The following is a 20,439-nucleotide window of genomic DNA, read 5'->3' as shown; positions in this document are numbered from 1 at the left end:
ACTATCGCAACCAACCAACATCGACAGGAAATGCAACTGCAAAATCGGGAAAATTGCCCTCTAAATGGAGATAGCCTTTCAAACTGCATAGTATATCAGGCAACCGTAGAGTCTGAAGAACGCGATGCGCAAGAGACACAAACGTATGTAGGCCTCACTGAAACAACTTTTAAAACAAGACTAGCCAACCACAAAACATCCTTTAAATATCCTACTAAAAGGCTACAAACAGAATTGAGTAAATACATATGGGACTTGAAAGACAAGAACATTCACTATAATATAACCTGGAAGATCATCAAAAGAGCGTGGTCTTACAACACATCAACAAAATCTGGCCAGTTATGTCTATGGGAAAAGTACTTCATCATATTCGAACCGAAGTTAGCCAGCCTTAACACTAGAAGTGAGCTGATATCCACATGCTGGCATGCTAGAAAACACCTAATTAGCTCAATAACATAATTTGACTACATAATTTGCTGTATACTATAATATGTATATCACATGATAGTATTAAGCCCTCAGCTTTATAAAGTAATTTTATAGCTTGTACATTATACATTTTAGTCATTCTACCTGAAGATTGCAACGCGATTGCATGAAACTAATAGTAGTAATAATTTTAACGTGTAGTTTTTAATAAACATATATATATATATTGTGCTAATACACCTCACTCAGGTATACAGCATGTACATCGGAATGACCTTCGGTATTGAAAAATGTGAAAGGCTAATTCTTAAGAAAGGCCATTCTATGCTCACAGATGGCCTAAGAATGCCAAATGGTACCATCAAAGATATAGAAGAAGGGTACAAGTACTTGGGGTTTATGCAAAGCAACATCAACCACGAAGCCGAGGTACATCACAAAGCCATTACCGAATACAAGAATTGCCTTCGGCAGGTCTTACGGAGCCAGCTCAATGCCAAGAACCAAGTCATGGCAATAAATACCTACGCACTGCCAGTAATAAGATATCCAGCAGGCATAATAAAGTGGACTGAGGAAGCCATCAAAGAAACAGATATAGCAACTCGTAAACTGCTGACCATGCATGGAGCACTTCACCCAAAATCTGATACTACTAGATTGTATCTTGATAGAAAAGATGGCAGTAGGGGACTCAAAAGTGTACAGCAGACAGTGAAAGAGGAGGAGCAAAGCATCAAAGCATATGCAGCCTCCATGGCCATTTCAGATAAGTTGCTAGCTGAATCTCAATCGGCTGCTCTTACAACGGACCTAAGCCCTGATGATGAGGAAATTGACTGGCACACGAAACCTCTTCATGGTGCTTACCACCAACAAATATCTAAGGTTGGCGATCTTCACCAGACATATATGTGGCTGAACAATGGAAACCTAAGGGCCAATACAGAGTCGCTAATCATGGCAGCCCAGGAGCAAGTGCTCCCAACAAGGCAACTCCAAACGAAAATCTATCACACTAGAGACGATCCTAGATGCAGACTGTGCAAAGATGCACCTGAGACCATCAACACATCATCAGTGGATGCAAGCAGCTAGCAGGAAACGCATACACTGAGCGGCATAATCATGTCGCAGGTGTTGTGTATAGAAGTCTATGTGATGAGTATGGCCTTAATAAACCACAACACTGGTGGGAAGCTCCTGGTAAGGTCAATGAAAATGACCGCGCTAAGATCCTCTGGGACTTCTACATCCGAACTGACAAGCATGTCCTAGCAAGCCAACCAGATATAGTGGTGGTAGACAAGGAGAACAAGAGGGCTACTATAATAGATATAGCACTACCCAATGACTACAATATAGCCAGCAAAGAAAAATAAAAGGTAGAGAAATATCTCTCTCTTGGAGAAGAGATTGAAAAATGCTGGGATGTAAGAACAACTGTAATCCCAGTAGTCATTGGGGCACTGGGCGCAATAACACCGGCGCATAAAATGTGGTTTGCCCAAATACCAACAACAATCAACTCAGGTGAGTTGCAGAAAAGTGCGCTATTGGGAACAGCTAAGATCTTGAGGCGAGTGCTCAAACTCCCAGGTCTCTGGTAGGAGACCCGAGTTAGAGCAGAATTTACCACCCATACGGGGTATCTGGGGCGAGGAAACAATTTTTTTTTATATATAGACTCTATATCTGACTCAACATCTGATTCAAATTTTGACCCAACACCTGACTCAATATCACACTCAATATTTGAAGCAATTTTTTTTATAGAATGTTTGAAGCTTCTCAAGACATTGCAGTTATGTATACAGTTCATTTTCACCTAGTTTTGTTTTACTTGTTTCTAACAATACTAAACAGCATGTTATTCTTTTCTTATATTGTTTAACAATTACGGGTTCCAAGAAGACTAATATGGTAGTTGAAGGGAGAACAACTTCTTTATGTTGATTATTGCCTTATTAGTTTAGTTTATGGCATGTAATGTATTTTTTAAAATTTAATTCATTTATTGTGAAACTTTGATGCCAAGGTACCTGCGTCTTGAAGAAGGAAAGATAAGGCAGGTAATGAAGCTGCATCCTGGCCCTGCTAGTAAGATAATATGGTGATACATCTCCTGTAGAGCCGCAACTCTGTTTTACTTCCTCAGGCTAGTCACAGAAAGATGCAGCAATGTCATAGTGTGTGAACTAGGTATGGAATGTGATCAACCATTTTTCATTATCGTCATGATTGCCTAGGAAATGAACTACCTCCACAATTAGGAGGGCTGCAGCCATGGATAAAATCGCAAGGTGTTGGTAAAACTCGAGTCCATTATCTTGCATCTGAGTCACACGACCTCTACGCAATTGGCACCCAAGAGGCCAAGGTGAGCGAGAAGGATTGGGTGAACAAACTGAGAAGGCTGTTACAAAACCAGTTCAACATAGAATTTCACCTGGTAAGGCTTTTACGACAATACAAGTTACGAACAGGAATTAATATATTTATTCGTTCATTGAGTTTCGCTATATACATGTATTTATATATATAACTCTTTAGTTGGCCGTTTAACCATTTGTATGCATTGACTACACATCTGGCACTAAAACTGTTACCATTGTAATTATCACAATTGTTCTGTTTGGGTTTTAAAGTTCAATGTCTCATAGCATGACATGTGTGGCAGGTGGATGTCTGTACACTCTGGCAAATCAGGGTTGTGGTATTTGTCAAGCCTGAGCATAAGAATCGGATCAGTATGGTCCAGCAAGCTGTTGCTCGCACGGGCATTGCTAACGCCCTGGGTAGGTATTCCATGCTTAGGCTGTCTCTGGGTAGGTATTCCATGCTTAGGCTGTCCCTGGGTAGGTATTCCATGCTTAAGTTGTCCTTGGGTAAGTATTCAAGGCTTAGGCTGTTCCTAGGTAGGTATTCCATGCTTAGGCTGTCCCTAGGTAGGTATTCCGTGCTTAGGCTGTCCTTGGGTAGGTATTCAATGCTTAGACTGTCCTTGGGTAGGTATTCTATACTTAGACTGTCCCTGAGTAGGTATTCCATGCTTAGGCTGTCCCTGGGTAGGTATTCCATGCTTAGGCTGTTTGTTCAGTGTCATTATGCAGTAGGTAGCAAATGTAATATACTGTATATAGCTATTGTAATATATTGTATATAGCTATTGTAATATACTGTATATAACTATTGTAATATATTGTATACAGCTATTGTAATATATTGTATATAGCTATTGTAATATACTGTATATAGCTATTGTAATATATTGTATATAGCTATTGTAATATATTGTATATAGCTATTGTAATATACTGTATATAGCTATTGTAATATACTGTACATAGCTATTGTAATATACTGTATATAGCTATTGTAATATACTGTATATAGCAATTGTAATATACTGTATATAGCTATTGTAATATACTGTATATAGCTATTGTAATATATTGTACATTATTCTTATGCCGTCTTTCAATCACTTTTTACCAGGTAACAAAGGTGCAGCTACAATCTCGCTGAACTTTGATGGTACTTCCCTCTGCTTCGTTTGCTGTCATCTTGCTGCCAACAGAGAGAGACTGGCAAGGTAAACTGTACAATAATTGTGCAATACTTCAAGTAAAGCAAGCTATCGCATCTCTCCCTTTGGTTCTTGCGTACTTGGTGGAAGTTTTTCTGTTAGTTGTGGCCCTTCTAAAAGCCCTTCCGATTGTGGTGGCATTTTTGGTTGTTGGCCTTGTTATCTTGTACGTCATTTTGGTTATGGTCAAAAAGCCTCATCACTGATGACAAAATTCTGCTGAAATGGTGAGAAATTTTTTTGACTTTTTTTGACATCAATACTCTTTTAACAATGAGTATGGATGCTAACACGTTAAACTTTGACCTCTGCTGCTCACCTCGTAACATATATAATAGGCCCGTGACAATCTCCATGTATAGTCAAAGTTTGTGGATGATATGGTCTTGATTGACTAGGTTAAGTGGGTGTACACCTAATAGCTCTTTTTACTGTTCAAGAGATCTTTATAATAACAAGGTCAAATTAATATCAAATATCTATAATAACAAGGTCAAATTAATATCAAATATCTATAATAACAAGGTCAAATTAATATCAAATATCTATAATAACTAGGTCAAATTAACATCAATTTATATATATATTTCTCAAAGTATGTGTGATGATCTATCTGTCTGTCATTTCGTCTATAGCTATAGCGCACGCTGATTATTTTACCGATGCGGCCACGCGTTATGATGCCCTTGTTAAGAAATATCTTTCGTAAGGTTCGATTACTATATCTGGGGTCAAGACCAATTCTTCTTACACGGACAATTATATCGTCTCCGTATCGTTGTATTCAAAGTTTTGATGGAACAGTAACCTTTTTTATACACACACTTCTATGCAAAAATTGTTATTATTAATTCTGCTTATTCAGGATTTTTATTTTGTTTTTTCAGTTCGTATTAATTGTATCATTACAGAATCATATTTTATTGTAATTGTAGCAAAACTGACTTAATTAAGCTATTACTTGCTAATTATTTCACATTTACATCTAAACCTTTTTATAGTTGTTTTATTTTTATTAATTTATTTGACCTGCACAAAACATTTTCCTCATGATGTGAAGTTTGAAAGTTACTGTTGTTGAAAAAGTTTGAAAACCTTTACAGTTGTATTTGTTTTCTCTCCTTATTTATTTCAATTACACAAAACTCTTTTCTCATGATATGTAGTTTTAAAGTTAGAATGGAAAATGTTGTTATATGTTAAATACAAATCAATAATTCGTCCAAAGTATTTTTTATTACCCGGGCAACACCGGCTAGTTATCTATAAATAGATATTTATGTCATGCAATTCTTATTCTGCATAATTATACATGAATATATATGTATACATATATATGTATATATACATACATATATATATATATAAATATATATATAAAGCTTTTAAATCACAGGTCTGCTAACAAGTGCGACTAACTTATCACCGTTTTCAACAAGTGACAAGGTGAATGTATATGAATATGAGTATATATATATATATATACATATATATATATACATATATATATATATACATATATATATATAGTATATGTGGTTTACACTGTAAAGTAAAGTGCTCAATAATCGAGTCAATTAAAGCTGTGTATGAAGTTTATTAAACACTACAGGTTAAAATCATTACTACTATTAGTTTCATGCAATCGTGTTGCAATCTTCAGGTACCTGAAGATTATATATATACTCATAAATATATATATATGTATATATATATATATGTATATATATATATATGTATATATATACATATATATAAAATTTATTCATGTAAAACCTTAGATAAAAAACAACTTCATTACTATTAGTTTCATGTCTGTTACGCAGACAATCATCAGATAAAATTGTTTTGTTTTGAATAAATTTGATAAAATTGACAAAACAATTTTATCTGATGATTGTCTGCGTAACAGACATGAAACTAATAGTAATGAAGTTGTTTTTTATCTAAGGTTTTACATGAATAAATTTTATATTTAAGCTCTGATCACTCATTGAGCACTATTTGGCAGCTTTAACACACTACTTTGGAATATATACATATATATATATATATATATATATATATATGTATATATATATATATATATATGCATATATATATATATATATGCATATATATATAATAAAAATATGGGTGCAATAATACCGGCGCATAAAATGTGGCTTGCCCAAATACCAACAGCAATCAACTTAGGTGAGTTGCAGAAAAGTGCGCTATTGGGAACAGCTAAGATCTTGAGGCGAGTGCTCAAACTCCCAGGTCTCTGGTAGGAGACCCGAGTTAGAGCAGAATTTACCACCCATACGGGTATCCGGGTTGAGGAAACAATTTTTTTTATATATATATATATATATACTCATAAATATTTATACTCATAAATATATATATTGAAATGTATCATACTTAGAACTAAAGTCAGAGTGCTCAACATAGGATGGAGCAGTATAAATTAATTAGTTCACTTATCTTTTCAGCTACCGACAGTTTCCTGCTAGAGCAGTCTACAGCCTGTAGACTGCACTAGCAGGAAACTGTCGGTAGCTGAAAAGATAAGAGAACTATTTAATTTTCTAATTTATATATATATATATACTAAATTTCTAGCATTGCTCGGGTAATATAAAAGTTTTTGCACAGAAAACATATTTTTATTTAACATATAACAACAGTTACCATGCTAATTTTTGAACTTAATATCATGAAAAGAGTGTTTTTGTGTTCGTATGAATTAAGAGAACACATAAATAATAAGTAGGTGGAAATGTGTGTGTATAAAAAAGGTTATTGTTGCAGCAGAAGCTTGTTGTATTCCAAGTTTTGATGGATGATAGCGGTACCTCTCGATACTGGTACAAACGTAAAAATGATATATCAGACTCTCTTCAGCTGATACTTTGTCTGACCGAACAGAGAGGGAATGTAAGAGGCAATTCCTACTCCAGTTAATACAATTGTCCATGTGAAAAGTATTTAGCTTTTACAGATTTGCCAGAACTGAAAATTTGAGTGTAATGGCACATTTGAAATTAAAAGGGCACATTTGAAAATTACTTATTAAAAAAAATTGGCTTTTAAAAAAAGAAGAACGATTCACAAACGCAAAAGGTAATATTAGTTGATAATAATAATAAAAGGTTTATATTTGGTGTGTGCAATTGCAAAAAGGATATGCAGTATATGGTAAGAGAGTGGAATGATCAGAACGGCATAGCCTTGTAGCTACACGCACTTGTTGGTAGACTTGTGATTTAAATGTTGCGAGATAAAATAAACTACAAAGGTGGTTTTGTGTTGCCAAAACCTTTTCGCTATAACTGAGCAGATGAACAACAGACAGGCAAACATTGAGATATATATATACATGTATATATATAGATGAAATCAGGTGTTTTGTTGGTATTGAACGTATCTGTCTGTCTGTCCGTCTGTTTACCTATTCTTCTTTGAGTGTCTCTATGATAACATGCACTTGAATAGAGTAGACATGCTTTCATTAGTTGCTAGTCAAGTTGGTTTTCTATTTCCCTCTTTTGGTTTGGTAGAATACAGTCATATTTTCAGTATATGTCACACTGATGTGAAACACCTTGGCTGAGCTTCATGTTATAATTCATTTTGAACTTTATTAATCGTAGCCATATGCAGGTAAAATTAGCTGAAGGTAGTCTTTTTTTAAACATCGCGTGGCTCCAAGCCATTTCTGTGAATACCCGATTCTGTTTCTTTGTTGATTCGGTCACCTGCTCCCTTCGGGCATTACTCCAGATACTCACAATTAAATTTTCAAGTTCTACGCTCATATTTATAGCATCTTATAAATAGACTCTCTAATAGTCATGTCAATCATTTCATTGTCACCAGACAAGATAAGTATTAACTTATTTTCTAGATAAGTATTTAACAGCATATTACTGTTACCTGACAACATGTATTCTAGATAGGTAATCAAGCAGCACACTAGTATCACCAGATAATGCTTCTACTAGGTCGGTGATGGAACACCATGCTAGTGTCACCAGTCAATATCCTTTCTAGATGAGTAATTAAACGACACGATATTCATCAGACAATATTTCTGTTACCTGATAATATCTCTGCTGGGTGGGAAAGGAAACAATATACAGCTGCTATGAAGTATATAAAATACCTACCTATGTTCCATTTGCAGGCGAAACCAAAACTCACGTGACATCTTAAAGGTTCTGGCAAATTCTATTGGGAGCAAAGCGTACTCCGACTTTGACATTACCAACCAGTTCAATCATTTCTTTGTTTTCGGTGACCTCAACTACCGAGTTGACGGAGATATCAAGGTACTTCATATTCTACTATATATTCATCGTTTCATTATGTTTTTGTTTAATTACTCCAACACAGTGTCTACTCCGCCTCTACAGCCGACATGTAGTTTGCACCTAATTAACAATTGCTGTTGTCTAGAAGAGCAGTTCACAGCATACAGAGTTGGTATATATTTAGTAAGACAGGCAGCAGTTGTTGAACATTTGCAATTTTAAAGTGATTATTAGTTATTAGGTCTGTTATTAGTTTTTTGGTTTTTAAAAGCTCAAAGAAAATTATTTTGCCCTCATTTAAACACAAGAAGGTAAGTCAAGAGATATAGTTACTATTCCGAGATGATTTTAGTTACCTGGAATAAGATTACCATTTTTAGTAGTAGCGAGTCAGTTGTGTTTTGGATTTTCCAATTTTACTTCCTTGCCACATTTTGCATACATGATTCATGCGTTAGAAATTATTTATTGCCAAATAAATACATGTAAATGTAAGTCACAGTCCAGTTACAGTGATAAAGTTTTAGTAATAATGAAAAGTCTGCTTACTAGAGGGTTTGATCTCAGGACTTCCAATTGTGGAGGCCATGAGCTTATCCATTAGACTACAACATACACCTGAGCATATCGATCAATAAAGGTGCACATATTCATTACATCTGTTAAAATAGGTATAACAACGATGTGTCACATGTAACAATTAGAAGCTGGCCTCACTCTGTGAATTCCCAGCCCTGCAGGGGTAATACAGTTTATAACAGTCGAAGGTAATGTAGTGTAGTGTAAAGGTAATGTAGTAGGTAAGGTAGTGTAATGTTTATGAGCTGTTTTTATTACCCGTGCAATACAGAGGATTTGCTCTAACAGCTAGCTGTTAACTTTAGTCGCTATATTTTAACTAGTAAATATGTTAACTATATTAACTAGTTAACTATACAGCTGCTCGAATATATATCTATATATAAAGTATATACCATATATTATATATATACCATATATTATAATATATTATATATATCATATATTATATATACCATGTATTATATATATGTTGTATATTATATTATGTATACAGTGAAACTCGGATAACTCAAACTTCAAGGTACCGAGCAAAAGTGTTCGAATTATCAGAGCGTTCAAGTTATCAGAGCACTGTCACAAGTCCATGCATTTACTTATTTATTAGTAGATACATGTACATATACAATCTATAATATAAATCAAAAGCACAAATGGCTTGTTTCAAATTAAATGCTTCTAATGTAAAGTTTAAAACGTTTTTATCAAAAAGTATAGAGATTTTTCAATCACTTGAGATTGGTTCGTTGTTTGAGGTGATGTTATTGCCAGGATGTTTTTTAGATTGACATTGGCAAAACTTGATCGTTGTTGAAATGCTCAAAAGAAAAGACATCTTTTTCTTTTGAGCATTTTACCCACGATCAATTTTGCCGATTTTTCTTGAAGTTTATGCAAAGATTACCTCACTTTACCTCGCTTCCGAAGGGCGATCGCTACGCGGATGTTTGGTATAAATCAAATTTCACCAAACCTTTAGAAAAGTCGTTGACAAAATATTTTGCCGATGGTGGTAATAACGACGCTTATGAATTATGAAAAGTTGAGGTTTACCTCTATGGCTTGGAATAAAGTGATTTTCTAAAGCGATAGCAACCGTTTCGGTAGCCGTTGGGCAAAAAACAGTTCGAATTAACAGTATTGAGTTCGAGTTATATAGAGCCATTTATTATTGCGTGGGAACGGACCAAGCAAATCCATTCGAGTTAACCATGTGTTCGCTATATCCGAGGGCGAGTTATCCATGTTTCACTGTAAATATATTGTAAAACCTCTAACTGAATGCCATGGCGCTCTATTTTTCAACCCTTTTATCATAGAGGCGGCGTTCAAACAGAGGCTGGCGTTGTATTTTTCAAATGGCTCTTAGAGACTGGGGAAGATTAATTTGGCTGTTCTACGGCCAAAGCGAATGTCACCTATATTTTGCCTTCTCTTTTCTGTTAAGCAATATTAAACATTTAGATGCAATCAATTTAGTAACTTACCTTCAACGTGTACAAGATCTTTTAATAAATATGCATTGAGAAGCCGAGAAATATCTCTACCAGTTGATATCTATTGCTTGCAATCAACTCGATGATGTTATAGCCTGCGTTGCAATTTGTCGGAGCTTTCAATTTTTATTTCATTCTAAATATGAAGATGTATTTTTATTTTATATCTATATTTAACAATGTTGTGCAGAAGCTCATTGCACTCATTGATATTTTTGCTACAGTTTGTAGCCAAAGTTAGTTTTTTCGCATTCAAATAAAGAGGAATTACGAGCATAAATCTATTTTTAAGATCAGATTACCTCAAAGGATGCTATCAAAAAATATCCTAAAATCTGCAAATTTACTAGTTATATGATAATAATTTATCAAATGTTACAAATATATATTCATGAACAAGTGGCATAACCGAGCCATACTTATAATAAATGCTTAAAACAAATTACTTATAATAAATGCAGAAACAAAAATTACATTATTTTTTTAAATATTTGCAACATTTGCTCGGCCAGCTGCATTCTGAATATTGCTTTTGATGGAACGAACATTTTCTGGTTGTTCCATTTTCCACATCTTCTGATCTCAACTCTTTTTCTGCACTACATAACTAGTCGATACTAGCATTGAAATTTTTTTTTGCAGAGCAAAACTTTTACGCACTGCATTTTGCACAAATGCGGCACGTAAAGGTTTTGCTCGCTAAGCACAACCATCAACCTAATACTAGTTGTTCATATACCACCATAAATATATACCATTCACATACTTCTAAGTATTGCGACGGCGTTAAACAAGGGACCATCATTAGCCTCAGACAATTACTCAGTATTTCTATGGCGACGCTTTCAAAGTTTCAACGAAAAAGCAATGAAAAGCTTTGGAATTGGACAACAACAGAATTAATTGTTATTGATGTAAATTATTCATTAATAATATGATTTTGTAGACACTTTTCTACTGATAACTTGCTATTATGGGCTCATAAATATCAAAAAATGTCAGAGTGGCGGTCAAAGGGAGGTAGTGTTCAATTCGAGGGTAGTGCTCTCTTGTTCAACCCTCTCCCACGGTGTCGGTCGAATAAAGGTGGCGTTGAAATAAAGGTTTTACAGTATATATGTGTATATATACGATCTAGATAGCATATGAACTAGATAGCATCACTAGTGTGAAGGCATGTGAACTAGATAGCATCACTAGTGTGAAGGTATATGACCTAGATAGCATCACTAGTGTGAAGGCATATGACCTAGATAGCATCACTATTGTGAAGGCATGTGACCTAGATAGCATCACTAGTGTGAGTGCATGGGACCTAGATAGCATCACTAGTGTGGAGGCATGTGAACTAGATAGCATCACTAGTGTGAAGGCATGTAACCTAGATAGTATCACTAGTGTGAAGGCATGTGACCTAGATAGCATCACTAGTGTGAGGGCATGTGACCTAGATAGCATCACTAGTGTGAAGGCATGTGACCTAGCTAGCATCACTAGTGTGAAGGCATGTGACCTAGATAGCATCACTAGTGTGAAGGCATATGACCTAGATAGCATCACTAGTGTGAGTGCATGTGAACTAGATAGCATCACTAGTGTGAAGGCATGTAACCTAGATAGTATCACTAGTGTGAAGGCATGTAACCTAGATAGTATCACTAGTGTGAAGGCATGTGACCTAGATAGCATCACTAGTGTGAGGGCATGTGACCTAGATAGCATCACTAGTGTGAAGGCTTGTGACCTAGATAGCATCACTAGTGTGAAAGCACGTGACCTCGATAGCATCACTAGTGTGAAGGCATGTGACCTAGATAGCATCACTAGTGTGACGGCATATGACCTAGATAGTATCACTAGTGTGAAGGCATGTGAACTAGATAGCATCACTGGTGTGAAGGCATGTGAACTAGCTAGCATCACTAGTGTGAAGGCGTGTGACTTAGATAGCATCACTAGTGTGAAGGCATGTGACCTAGATATCAATGGTGACCTTGTCAATCACTGCTTGACTACAATATCTCTAGTAGGTATGGTAAATAAGGTATGAGATGTTTTATTCTATCTATTAAATTAAAGACTCGTTAAACCCCATTGTTGTGCTTAGCAAAAAATGACACAGAAATGTCCTGTGGCCCCAAACTAAGAGCGCAGGGCGCAATCCGTCGGGGTTCACACTACCCGACGGATCCGTGTACCAAAACCCGAACTCAAAAGTCAAAACCCGAACCCGAAGGACCGGAATACCCGAAATCTCTATTACTCGATACTCGAAAGAAGATAAACCCGCGAGTTCAACGAGTATTACTACCCATGCCCAGCACTAATATATATGATTTGCAAAATATTTGTAGGCATTATAACAGTTTCTAGGGCATTTATTCTTAGCTTTGCGAAAGTCCCAGAATAAATGAAATATAATGACCTCTAGAGCTGTGTTGTTATTGCAGGAAGTGTTAACACTAGCAGATGATGAGAAGTATGCTGACATGTTGAAAATGGATCAGCTTCTTGATACTATAAACAGGAAGAAAGCATTTTATGGTTTCGGTATGTCAACTGTTTACTTCGGGCTGATCTGCTGGTGAGGAGAAATTCACACAGATTGCATTTGCTCAATACCCACTCAATACCCTTTTAGAGCACCTGTCAGTATTCCATGACTCGTAGTACCCTCTTAGAGTACCTGTCAGTATTCCATGACTCATAGTACCCACTCAGAGTACCTGTCAGTATTCCATGACTCATAGTACCTACTCAGAGTACCTGTCAGTATTCCATGACTCATAGTACCCACTCAGAGTACCTGTCAGTATTGCATGACTCGTAGTACCCACTTAGAGTACCTGCCAGTATTCCATGATTCGTAGTACCCACTTAGAGTACCTGTCAGTATTCCATGACTCGTAGTACCCACCTAGAGTACCTGCCAGTATTCCATGACTCGCACTAGACTCTTTCATCAAGTGGAAAGTCACAGCGGATGAGATATTTATGTAGCTGTTGATTGTCTCATAGTTTGTATTTTTTCAATGCTGATGGGTTACACCTTTTCATAAGTTTGGCGTTAATGGTTGTAGCATTTAACTTGCATATTTTGATACAAGGCTATACAAGAGTCTCAATCTTGTTTCAGTTATTCACATCACTAAAGGCCTACTTTTCCACTCTGATCTAGCTTTTTTGACAGAAATACATAGCTGAGCTTGTTCTTGTAGACGAAGAGATGATTACATTTCCTCCAACCTATAGATACTACAAGCAGGCAAGTAACTCTTTTAACTGGAAGAAGATCAAGAGCTCAGGGGTAGGTACTAACTCTATTTGTTTCAAGTGTTAAGACTAGATCCAGTGACTGGTGTGTTTGTTCATAAGCAGTCTTACAAAATGAAAACTGCTATCTCCAAGGGTGTCTATCCAATAGTACTTTCTTCATAGATATTAGTTGGAAACTACTATATTGTATTTTATCTGCATGTTTCAAACTGCGTTACATTTTATCTTTAACACAATTTCTGCTTAGCATTTATCATATCATATGTTGGTAACCAGCTTGTGTTCCATTTGATCAGATTTAAGCCTGTTACAATCCCAATCTTTTTCCACATTTGCTTAGAGAATGCAAGATCAACATTTTCAAACAGTTTGTGTTGGAAGCTGTTATTGTTTGTCAACTCAGTTGTTTAGCTGGCACCCTTCTGTCATTTAACTAGCACCTTTTTGTCATCTAACTGACACCTTTCTGTCATCTAACTGACACCTTTCTGTCATCTAGCTGGGGCCTTTCTGTCATTTAACTGGCATCTTTCTGTCACGTAACTGGCACATTTCTGTCATCTAACTAGCACCTATCTTTCATATAACTGCATCTATCTATCATCCATCTGGCACATTTCCATTTATCGTCACCTATATGGCACCTATCTGTCATTTATCTGTCATCTCTATGGATCATTTTCATCTATACAGCACTTATCTATTATCTCTCTAGCACCTGCCTGTCATTTATCTGCTATCTCTCTGGCACCTATCCGTCATCTATATGGTGTTCATGGTGCTTCTTTATATTGATAGGTAAAGATAAATGCTCCATCCTGGTGTGACCGAGTCATGTGGAAGTCTCTCCCTAACTCTCCCATAACCAACACGTCGTATGGTTTGTAGTCAAAGGGCAACTTTTTATTAACTAACTCTGGTTATCTCTATTGAGTTCATTCAATATTTTGTTGATGGCAGGTTTTGGCCTTCAGTACTTCTCATCCCTCATAATTTAATAAACAAGTTACTTGATGTCACTATGTGGTCATGATATGATCACAATATGATCGTAATATGATTACACTTTAATCCACTAACTTTAATCGAGGAAAATGAAGAGTGCAGTAATACAGAAGAGTATCGCTTTCTCGTGTTTGCAGCAATATTGGCTATATACTATAATAATGTCTCACTCTTTTATAATTTAGGGCTGGTGCAGGAAGTGACTTCAAGCGACCACAAACCTGTCTTCGCTTCATTCAGCATACAGATCTTGCCTGCCAACATTCACCGTAGCGTCTCTTCCATCACTACACCTATAGAGATCAAAATATCGAAGGTGTCATGTCTAGTAAGTAGACCTCCGTATACTAGTTATAGCGAATTGGTATTCGCTAGACTTTGACTAACTGGTAAACTGTTTACAACTAGGAAGGCTTGGATCCTTACTGATGAGTCTGTGGTACTTGTTTCACAATTTTACTGACACTAACACCAACGTCACCGTGAAGTCTAAAATTATGTAGCAAAAATCACACTGATGTACAATTACACATATAAAACATTTCAAACTACATTCAATACAAGCAAAAATGTAAGCAAGTGTATGCAGTTAAAATATAATTAAGTGTAAAGAGACGTATGCACTACTTGCATACGTCTGTCTGTTTTACTATTAAATTTTTACTCGCAAAATGACCATAAAATAGATCGCGCTATAAGCCAAAATACTGATTTGAATACATTTTCAACAGCAAGTTACTTGTTGTCTAACTGAATAGTCCAAACTGACTGAGCACGCTGAGCGGATGGTTCAATGTGGCAAGAGTTTAAAGATGTAGTTGCATCAAATTTGAGTTGATCTTAAAAGAAAGCATTTTTTTTCTCTATCAGTTGATATGTTGTTTGTTGGGTTACGCGATCTCATTGCCAAGATATTTGAAGATTAAAATCGAAAAAAGACTTGCCCAAAATGATGTCACGCGTTATACAACCTGTCTCTATCTCTCGTATTCACATCGGCTATTTGCAATAAAAGTCTAGTTCTATTATCATATATCTTATTTTGTATTTGCTCATGTTGGCTAGAATAAAATTTTAAATCCAGCTACTGATGCATTATTATGAACGTTTCAAAGGCATCAAATAATGAAAATTGAAAATTTGTTCTACTCACTTTCTCCAAATGTTGTGTAAACATTTGGGTACCGACTACCAATTCTACCGGTCTACGGTAATTCTGTCAAGCTAACTTTGTAGAATAAGGTCTTTGTATCAGCACAGTTCCGCCGCTACCCATACTACGATATACAGCCTCCCATAAGTCTCGCCCACCTTATGTCCATCGCCTATCTTTGGGGCAGGGCTGTATATCATTGCCTACACCGACTACTAGTTTCTTACTACCGTAAGTAAGCAAGCCGCGTCTTTGAAAATAATATACATAGGGATAGAGTTTTAAGGATGAGAAGTCTGCTGCAAACTGAATTTGAACTCACATTCTCCAGTTCTGCGGACATCCATATACCATATCCAATTCACTACAATATTCTGCAAATCATGTTTTGCATTATCTTCAACAATATTATTTTATTATATAATTTTTACAAGCAAAAATATTTTCATCTCGGCATAAAGCTTTTATTAAAAATATTCATCAAGTCGTGGCCACTCACATAGTTTTAGCTGATACAATAAGACAAATCCATCTACTGCAACAAACTCAAACAAAACATCATGGTTTATGCAGCACACATTCAAGTCTCTCTTTCCCCTTTATGGCAGTTTCCACACTGACAAAGCTGCTTCGGCTGGTGGGACGACATAAACATTCTGTAATCAGTAAAACAAATGCAATAAATATATGTCATTCATAGATATGTCATTCTAAAGCGTATCTATTGAAAGCTTTCAAATTGGGAGTTAAATAGATTGCGAGTGTAATTTTAAAAACGAATAAACGTTTAACAAAGGCACAAGTATGCCAAGCCAACGATTCGAAGCTTTGGTTCTGGAAATTAAAGATTTGCATTGATCAATCGATTTTCTTCACTTTCTACAAGTGAAAAGTGAACATCTAATGTCAAATCATAAATCTAATTTACTAGATAAAGCTGCCGCAAAAAATTTAAAGCAAATGTAGCTAGGTGAACCGATAAAAAAATATAAAACGATGATTAGTGATAGCAAAAAGTTATAATTTTATTAATTAGTACATATATTAATGACTACTAAAATATTACCTTTAGTATATTCATCAATCTAAGCCGTTGTATAGCTAGATGCTAAAGATTAAAAAGAAGCCGTCAAGAACTCACTGTACATACGTATCTCGCACGCGCAGGAAATTACATTTTAGCCTCAAACAGGGAAATATAATCTGAATGTAAACTCAACAGGAAACTCTATAGGAGACTCAAAGTAAAAGATAAATTTACCTCCATTCTCCAATCTTCCTCCGTAGAACTTTATCTACCTGATGCCAAGAAAACTCGGAGTCACCTTCGCAGTAACTTTACAGCAATTTTACAAATACATGTATGTTGTTCACCAATAAAACGTGTTGATCGAGTAATTCATTAAAGTAACTATGCTAATTAATCTAGTAAATATCGATGTCCATGCGATGTAATAATAAAGTAAAATCCCAAAATTTGAGATCACAGACAACACGTTTTACGAGTGATAACATTTATTACGGCCTATATAAAAATTTTGCGCTTATGATTGGCTAAGGAAGCGACCTCATATTTATCGCTCGTGGTTTTTTTTCAGATATATTGCTTGTGACGTCACGAAAGAAGCACCCGCTGGAACATGAGCTTTTTAAAAGAGGGCCTCATTCAAACGCATATATCTCTAGACAGGGTTGGTCTACAAAGACAAAAATGGCATCAACTTGTAGCTGATGTTTTAGCCTTTTATGGGTCTTAATTTCATTAAATCGGATTTTTTGACGCAACCGCATCTTTAAAATGTGTCAGTACACCAGAGAGTCACGTTCCATTGGTCAACAAAACTGGCCCCATGAGCCCAATCCAATCCTGTCCAAAACACACACCAGACAAGACAATAACCAGAGAAGCACTAAGTCAATCAGGCAGACCACAAACAGATCTGCACCAAACAGTTGCATAATGCTCACAGCTTGTTACATAAATTTTTGTAAAATGCTATAAACAGAACACCAGTGCAAATGCCTGCAAATCAGAAACATTTACACTAGTAGAGGTATGCTGTACTACTTGTTGGTTTTGTTGTATTCCATTTTGATTATTTCTGAAATTCTGCGGATTAAAACTTACCTTTTCAGGTTATCCGCGACTTGTTAGCTATTTGAACCTATCTAAGGCTACATTTTTCGGGTTATCCGCGACTTGTTAGCTATTTGAACCTATCTAAGGCTACATTCTTCAGGTTATCCGTGACTTGTTAGCTATTTGAACCTATCTAAGGCTACATTTTTCACATGATTCGTGCTCATTGTTTTCATAAAGTGGTCATGTCTTGAAATAATGTCAGTGTCATCTTCACACTTTTCTCACCAGATTCACTTTCTTCTGAAGCACGGTATAACGTTTGATTAACTGCTTCTAATGGCTTTGCTATGACTCAGTACATTTGACTTTTATGAACTTTTCTAGTACAAGAGTCATAGTTTCGACATAACTCCGGTCGTTCCTCTCTCTTCTCGACATGATGGAGTCAAGCCCTCTCTTTTTCTCTCTCTCTCTCTCTCTCTCTCTCAGCCCAACGGGGGGCTACAGCCGGCCAGACTGCTGAGTGGGAGTCTGTCCGGCTTTTTTTTCATTGTCATTAACAATTTTTTCTTGAATTGGAAATTACTCTAGAAAACTCCGGCCAAAGGAGTTGTGTTACTTTTCTATTTATTTTCAACAGTGACATAGTTAAAAAATCTATATTTTTCTTGGCCCAGGCAAAAAATATATTCATCTTAGATTTTCAGGTAGTCTCAGATAGTTTAATAAAATCTTGTGAATTTAAGGCAGTTGTTAAGCATGGAGCCATTGAGCCTTTGATTATCTTTGATGACCATAGCCTTGAATTGCAGCTGATGATGAACCAGTTTGGTGAAAGACAGACTGACTACAGTGTGTCAATAATGGGACCGTGTCTAGAGGGTATGTATGGAATATGAACCACTGCTGATTCTGGTACCTTCTCAGCATTTACTATAGATTCTACACTCTTAGTTATTATACGTTAATCACTCTTAAGGCTCATGCACACTATCGCTCAAATCGACGTTTAGCTGTGCAATAGACTGCAACGATTAGCTATTTTTATGTCATCACCGAGGTGTACACTAGTGCTGGGCAAGGGTAGTAATACTCGTTGAACTCGCGGGTGTATCTTCTCTCGAGTATCGGGTAATAGAGATTTCGAGTATTCCGGTCCTTCGGGTTCGGGTTTTGACTTTCGAGTTCGGGTTTTAGTACACGGATCCGTCGGGTAGTGTGAACAAAAACTCGGTCTATTGCACCCTGCGCTCTTAGTCTGGGGCCACATGGCATTTCTGTGTCATTTTTGCTAAGGAGGCGCGACAATGGGGTATAACAGTCTTTAATTTAATAGATAGAATAAAGCATCTCATACCTTATTTACCATACCTACCGGATATATTGTAGTCAAGCAGCGATTACTTGCCATTGAAAGGTAAGTAGAAAATTTAATACTTAAATCAAATTTTATTTGCGCAATTAGCCAAATCGGCTTCGTAAACAAATCTATGCCTATTTTAATATGGCGCGTGTTTGCTTTCACCGATAACACATAGGTCCTTAGTTTGTTTCCGCTATCGCCTTGTTAGAAACTGTCATTAGCGTTGGTAGTAGCAGTGAAAATTTAATAACTCTGTTTAAATTGATTACCACAGCTAGCTATTATGGATTACATAATTCATTATAACCAAGTTTTACTAAGCCAACAAGCCTTACTAACAGAAAAAGCCGATAATGTAAAGTTTTTATGAGATTTGGAGCACCATCTACAAAAAATCAGAGAGGTCCATAGAACATGCTTAAGTATTAAGCTACCATAGACCCTATCTTCTGCCACCTGTTGACATAAAAATTCCCTGTGGCCCCTGACTATATTGACTGTTTAACAATCCGCCTGTTAACGCTGTGAGTACGAATGTCAGTCGATAAAAACTGAAAAATGATAAATAAATTGAAAAGAAATATAATTGCTTTGTCAATTTGAAGATATATCTGTTTAGAAAATTTAAACATAAAATCCATATCAACAAACTCGATACCCGAAAACCTGTAGGCAAAGAAATACCTGAGCCTAGCACTACTAGCTACCCGATACTCGAAAAACCCGGACAGAAGGGGGCGGGTTTAAACCCGTTGACCAAGTAGTACTCATGCCCAGCACTAGTGTACACACTATGAGCGATTAGCTGTAGGACGATGTGATGTGTAGGTGATCGCTAACCAACAAGCAATTATAACTTACGAAATTGCATTTGTGATATCTCGGGTACTTTTGTTATCTTTTAATTATCTGATTATGCAATTCATCACGAGCATAGTTCTTTGCCATGCTTGTGAATATGAATGGATACCAATCTTCAAAACTGTCGAAATTGGATCCAATGCAGTTAGCAAACAGCCAATCAAGATGCTAACAGGTGCGATCATCAACTTCATCGTAGCTTGGAACGAATATGTTGGCTGCTCATGGATTATGTTGGCTGTTCATCTCAAAATATATCACTAGTGCGAAGGCATATGACCTAGATAGCATCACTGGCGTG

General features: G+C 36.2%; 1 protein-coding gene across 1 annotated transcript in view; it reads left to right on the top strand.

The window, feature by feature from the left end:
- LOC137405844 (phosphatidylinositol 3,4,5-trisphosphate 5-phosphatase 2-like) overlaps positions 1-20,439 on the top strand; it is a 61,648-nt gene that overhangs the window by 18,266 nt on the left and 22,943 nt on the right. The window contains exons 10-18 of the mRNA XM_068092265.1: positions 2,685-2,887; positions 3,116-3,233; positions 3,934-4,030; positions 8,196-8,340; positions 12,848-12,947; positions 13,616-13,704; positions 14,472-14,553; positions 14,864-15,006; positions 18,727-18,796. Of these exons, the coding sequence (XP_067948366.1) occupies positions 2,685-2,887; positions 3,116-3,233; positions 3,934-4,030; positions 8,196-8,340; positions 12,848-12,947; positions 13,616-13,704; positions 14,472-14,553; positions 14,864-15,006; positions 18,727-18,796 (1,047 nt within the window). The remainder of the gene's footprint in view (positions 1-2,684; positions 2,888-3,115; positions 3,234-3,933; positions 4,031-8,195; positions 8,341-12,847; positions 12,948-13,615; positions 13,705-14,471; positions 14,554-14,863; positions 15,007-18,726; positions 18,797-20,439) is intronic.

This window comes from Watersipora subatra, chromosome 10 (genome assembly GCF_963576615.1).
Source record: "Watersipora subatra chromosome 10, tzWatSuba1.1, whole genome shotgun sequence".
Taxonomy (NCBI): Eukaryota; Metazoa; Bryozoa; class Gymnolaemata; order Cheilostomatida; family Watersiporidae; genus Watersipora; species Watersipora subatra.
This window is presented reverse-complemented; position numbering and strand designations above follow the sequence as displayed.